General features: G+C 54.8%; 2 protein-coding genes across 2 annotated transcripts; both read left to right on the top strand.

The window, feature by feature from the left end:
* The first annotated feature begins 98 nt into the window (after positions 1–98).
* MYCTH_2297177 (uncharacterized protein) lies at positions 99–2,175 on the top strand. Its single transcript, XM_003659722.1, has one exon. The coding sequence runs from the start codon at positions 248–250 to the stop codon at positions 2,015–2,017; it is 1,770 nt and encodes a 589-aa protein (XP_003659770.1). The 5' UTR covers positions 99–247; the 3' UTR covers positions 2,018–2,175.
* Positions 2,176–2,455: 280 nt separating this feature from the next.
* Positions 2,456–4,255, top strand: MYCTH_2297179 (uncharacterized protein). The gene is made up of 2 exons (XM_003659723.1): positions 2,456–3,640; positions 3,790–4,255. Exons 1-2 carry the CDS (start codon positions 2,778–2,780, stop codon positions 4,082–4,084), a joined length of 1,158 nt encoding a protein of 385 aa, XP_003659771.1. The 5' UTR covers positions 2,456–2,777; the 3' UTR covers positions 4,085–4,255.
* The last annotated feature ends 1,865 nt before the right edge of the window (positions 4,256–6,120 follow it).

Raw genomic sequence — 6,120 nt, forward strand, 5'->3', positions numbered from 1 at the left:
GTTATTTCTTGGAAACCCGGCGCGCTGGGGAGCATGGGGTTCTCGGCTATCTGTCGTCCAACTTCGGAGCGAACCGGATTCCCGTTCCCCCCGCCGCCCATGTGCGTCTGACCACGGGCTCGGGCGCTCGGCTGAGGAGAGATTCGCGATCCCTTACTGCGGAGGAGGGGGCGCAGCGTCAGCAGCGTCAGCAGCGTCAGCAGCATCAGCATCAGCATCAGCATCAGTATCGTCGGGCCGACGCGGGATGATAGCGTCAGGGAGCACCAACAGCGGCGTCTCGGGGCGCCGGCCGCCGCCCGTCCTCTTCCTGCTCGGGCTCAAGCTGGCCGGGTTATGGGCCCTTCCGCTGCTCGTCCGCGCGATCGTCCGAAGACTCTCGGCGCGGAGGATGGCGCCCTTCGTGCTCGACGATGATCGGCAGAGCCGAGAGACAACCAAGACCGCCCCGGCCAATCCCGGCTGCCGGAAAGCCGACGTGGCGGAGCTGACGGTGACGGCGACAGCAGAGGCGACAACGACGACGACGACGACGGATTTGCCGCCAGCTGCACCACCACGACCACTACTACCACCACCATTATTACCGCCAGCCGCAGCAGTAGCAGCAGCAACAGCAGCAACAGCGCCAACGCGAGTGGAAGCACAAGCACAAGCTCCAGCGCCAGCGCCAGGTTCGGTATCAGCACCAGCACCAGCACCGGAAGCAGCAGGGGCGGCCATCCAGGCGGCCGAGGTCGACAATGCCTGGGACATCTCGGTGGCTCTCGAGTGGAAGCTGTTGTTTCCGCTGCTGGTGCCGGGGACGGGGGACCCGGAGCCCGGGGACGGGCGGCCGGTGGTGGAGGCGCGATGCGGCGGCGCGGCGGACGAGCCGGGGTGTCTCGAGCAGGCGCACGACTGCGTGGCGCAGACGATCCGCGAGGCGGGCGAGGAGGCGGCGACGCTGCACTCGCTGCGGCGGCGGGGCGTCGAGGAGAAGGAGCTCTGGGCTTCCGGGTGGGTGGTCAAGAAGGCCAACTCGGCGGTGCCGCTGGAGGGCGAGAGGGCGCGGGGGCGCGGCCGGTACGTCTGGGTCCCCGTCGAGATCTGCTCGCCCCGGATGCGCCTCGCCGACCCGGCCACGCGCGCCCGCATGCGCACCGTCCTGGCCGCCCTCGCCTCGCGCCACCGCCTCGCCGCCAACTGCTCCTGCGAGGTCCACGTCCACCTCGGCCGCATGGACGGCCGCCCCTGGTCCCTGCCCACCCTCCAGCGGCTCGGCTCGCTCCTCTGGGCCGCCGAGCCGACCCTGCGCAGCATCCGGGACCCGAGCTCGCCCAATTTTGACAACACGTACACCTGGGGGTTCGCCTTGCGCCAGCGCAGCCGGCTTGCCAGGCGGCTAGAAGAAGAGGATGGTGCCGCCACTCAAGAGACGAAGGAGGAGGAGAAGGACTTAGCGACGGCCGTCACCATCACCATCCCGGACAAGCAGATAGCGGACGCCGTCGTCCGCTGCAGCAGCAGCAGCCCGAGGGCGTCGACGGAGTCGCGGGCCGCGCGGGCGAGGGAGGTCGCCGCGCTCGCCGAGATCTGGAAGGCGGGCTCGCACCTCGAGCTGGGCCGGCTGCTCTCGGGGCCCGAGAAGATGCACCGGCGGCTGGGCTTCAACTTTAGCGCCTTCGGGGAGGAGGACGAGCGGGCGCGCCGCAACCCGCGCACGATGGAGTTCCGCATCATGGACGGCTCCGTCGACCCCGACCTGATCCTCGGCTGGCTCGTCATCTGCGGCACCATCGCCGAGGCCGCCGTCGTCCGGTCCGACCCCCGCTTCGCCGCCGCCCTGGCCGTCGCCTTGCTGCAGCGGCTGCTACGGCCGGAGAGCGCCCGCCACCTGAGCGCGGAGGACCCGGGCGAGCGGCGCGCGAGAGAGTTTCGCCACCTGATGCGGGCCCTCGCCGTCCCGGAACGGCACTGGCGCGGCTTCGAGGACAAGATAATGCGGGAGCACGGAGCCCTCGGGGAGCATTCATGAATCCGGAATCTGATTTGGGATTGGATTGTGTGTGTGGTGTTGTGGCATGTCTTTGTGTGTGTGTGTGGTGAGGCTTTCTGCTGCTTTTCTTTTGCTAGACACGGAGTGACGAAGGGGTGCATGCATACCTCGGGACGGCTTGCACACTTTTTTGTGTATTTTCTATTTTCTCTTTACGTTTTCCCCCGTACTTTTTTTCCCCCGTTTCGTTTTTCTTTCCTCTTCATGATCAGAACATATTACACGTAGCACATGTGGTATAGAACCAAAGACTTGAGCTTCAGCTCACAACGACCTTTGTTGTTGTTCATCGTGTTAATTAGAGCATTCACCTGATCTTCTTAATTGTTTGGCGGCGAATCGGCATACTACCAGAGACATGCATACATAATTATATGATACGTATGCTAGGGCGCCTCAGGATCCCTTCTGGGGTTGTGTTTGTGTAATGCTGCATCTTCCAGCCACTCGGACGAATAGGTAGGTATGTACGGATTATGTACAGCAGACGTATTGTTTTGTAATCCCTACCTGGCAGGACATGAGATGCATACGTGCTCCATCATCATCTATGACATCACGCAGGTTAGCCGCACCCTTTCTTTAACGTCGCTTAATTACTGCAATTGCCGAGTGAACCATGATTATCATATCACCTGGGACAACGCAAGCGCATGTATTATAATTACAACATACGCCGAGCAGCTAACTCAACACGATATTGCCCTCTCGCGACTGCAGTTGGAGGCCGGGAAAAAAGATGACGACGACGACAAGATCAGCGGCCAAGAACCAGGACAAACAACCCTCGGGAGCACGTCTCGCCGAGGAAGCGGAGCCAGGAACCAAGCACAAGACGGAGCCCGAGGAACACACCAAACCGCCCAGTCCCAAGCGGGCCAAGAAGGAGGAGGACAAGGACGAGGGGGGAAAGGAAGAGGCTGAGGGCGAAAGCAAGAGTCAGGGGGAGAGGCCGCAAGCCCACGACGACACCCCATCGAGCATCCTGGAGAAGGGCGTCATCTACTTCTTCTTCCGCGGCCGCGTCAACGTCGACGACCCGTCATCCGTCTCCGACATTGCCCGCACCTACATTCTGCTGCGGCCGATCGACCGCCACGCCGATCTGAAGTGGGGCCGCGGCGACGAGGGCGACGAGGGCGACCAGAGCGGCGAGAAGGAGGGGGGCGCGCCCCTCGGGGAGGCGGCCAAGGCCCGGCTGCTGCTGGTGCCCAAGAAAACGCTACCGCGTACGGGGCGGGACCGCTGGGTGGCCTTCGTCGAGAAGGCGGGCGCCTCGCTTGACCAGCTGCGCGACGAGTTCCTGGCCCCGTCGGGCGACTACGAGACCAAGACGGCCGGCACCCGCCACGTGCCCGCCGCCACCCCCGTCGCCGAGGGCGTCTACGCCATCACCACCACCGGCCGCGCCAGCCATCTCGTCTACCTGTTGACCCTGCCCCATCCCGACAGCGGCAGCGGCAGCAGCGACAGCCAGCCGGGCGAGATCCAGCGCGAGCTCGGCCTCAAGGAGCGCGGAAGTTTCATCATCAGCACCAAGAACCCAGAGTACCCCGGCCCGGCCAACGCCCGCTTGCCCAAGGGGCCCGACTATCCCAAGGAGTGAGTGTCCCGTACTGTCATCTTCACCCCCTCCACCCACCCCCCCTTTTTTTTTTCCCTTTCTTTTCTTCTCTCTCCTGCCCTTAACCTCCCAAAATATCTAGGATCCGCGTATCTCTTCTGGTTGAGGCGACTAATGTCGATCGCAGGCTGCTCGAGGAGTTCCGCTCTCTCCGCTGGGTTCCGACGCAGCCGAAGCACCTGGACTATGTAAACACGCAGTTCTTGCTGATTGGAGAGTCGTCGGGAACGGACAAGGCGCTGGAACCGCAGAAGGAGGACCAGGAGGAGGGCAAGGCCGAGCCTGCCGAGGAGATGGAGATGCTCGAGGAGGAGGACGAGAAGAGAATGAAAAGCCTGGCCGACGACGATGCAGGCCGCATCTACACCGACTTGCAGGCCGAAGCCAAGAACTATCCAAAGCTGCTGACTACCTTCCCATGACTGATAATCAATCGAGATTCGACAGTTTGAACCAGCAAGCCGATGAAAGGGGACCTCTGCTGCTATTAATAGGCACAACAGCAAATCGTTATGAATTGACCAATATTAGGTCGATGCATGAATGAAAGATCAAGCAACCAGATGGTAGTAAACCACCCTGATCAGCTGTGACATCCGTCGATGTGTCTGAGTTGTTGGCGTGACGTGATGGCCGTAACAGAAACACCGGACGATACGCACCCTAATAAGGTGCGTAATTAAGCCTCTCCTTTGAGACGTCTATGTTACCCTTAGCAGAGTTATAGCAGATAAGAGCACCAAAGCTAAGTGTTCACTCTATGTCAGAAGCTGTAGAGCTTCCAAGCGTATTAGCCACACGTTTGCCACAGCTGTATAAGGCTATTCAACGCTTTGGCCAGTTCCTTTGTCTATAAATATCAGTCGTTTTGTCTCCTTTATAGATAGTTCAACAAAGGCACTCTTTCCTTCGTACAGCCACCTACTAGAGACTGCTTTCAACGCTCCCGGAAGCTTATCACTACGTTTGGTAGTTATAAGCCTAGCGCCTTGACTACTCTTCTACCGATGTATCTTTAATATTAGTAGTAGCTTCTTCTATTATAAACTCTCTTACCTTGCTTTAATATACTTTCGACGATATGTCTATTATGTTTAAGATCTTAGTCAAGACTTCTATATACCTTATAGGGCCTAGTTCCTAGAACTTATAGTATATCGAACTATAGTTATAGGCTAAATTTGCTAATATATGGGGATTTGTTAACCTTGATAGTGACTATAAGCTAAATCTAGAAGTTCTGTAGTACCTAACCTATAAGTAAGCTAGAGATAACCTTATCTTAGCTTCTTAGGAGTAACTTATAGAAGGATTATTACCTTTAATATCTATAGATTTGATATCTTCTAATATAGCTATTATAGCTAAATTTGTATAATTATAAGACTCCTTTTATAAAGATATTATATATATTATAGATATTAGTAAGTAGATAGAATAGCTATAATGCTAGTTAGTATATATTATAGATCCTAAACTTTATAAAGCTATAAAAGTATATAGGAAGAAGGATATTAACCTTATTAGGAGGATTATCTAGGTGCTTTGCTCTATATTTACGCTATCTATTATAATACTCCATATAATAGTTATAACATAATATATAATTAGTCTTAATGTAGCTAAGTATTTAGGAGTTAATTTATAGTATTAGATTTATAACTTTAATGTCGCTTTCTAGTAAGCTATCTAATATAATATCTGTCACGATTTGGCTATATAAGGCAACCTAGCAAGACGCACAAGACCAATCAGGAACCACAAGACCTAAGGACCAATCAGAAAGTGATCGCAGTGATCGCACTTCGATCAAGATAAGCACTTAGGTAACAATCGCAGGACTATAATAGCAATCGCACGATCAAGACTCAAGGAGGAAGGACAGGGAATTGTATATAGTCACTCGTTCCACCGGACTCTAGCAAACTCTAGGAGTTCACCAGTAGTAACAATCACAATCACAGTACTTATACCAAGCATTGCTAATTACTGTAAGAGATAATTCTAAGTGTTATTATAAACCCTTTGGCTTTACCGAATCCCTTAGACGACCTGCCTACCTATCCTACTCAATCTACCTTCGTCTGAACCCTTTTAGAAGAAGTCTAAGCTAGGTTTGTCATACGTTGTTACTACTCCCTTTGTTCTATTATGGTTTAGAACGGAGGTGACTTTGACCTTGACATCGACATGGCTACTAACGTTACGGCCGAACAATTGCTTGCCTAGCTTGGTCAACTCTAGTAGCGGATCTAGGAGTTGGACTAGAGAGATAAGGCTGCTTAAGCTCAAATTAAGGAACTCGAGAACGGCGAAAAGTACTTATAGAAATTGATTAACGAGGCCTATACTAAAATCGAGACGCTCGAAACCGTCAAAGCGAGCCGTATTAAGATTGAACTACCTGGTAAATATAGAGGAACTAAGGAAGATCTTATAGGATTCTTAACTAACCTCT

This window comes from Thermothelomyces thermophilus, chromosome 1, assembly GCF_000226095.1.
Source record: "Thermothelomyces thermophilus ATCC 42464 chromosome 1, complete sequence".
NCBI lineage: Eukaryota > Fungi > Ascomycota > Sordariomycetes > Sordariales > Chaetomiaceae > Thermothelomyces > Thermothelomyces thermophilus.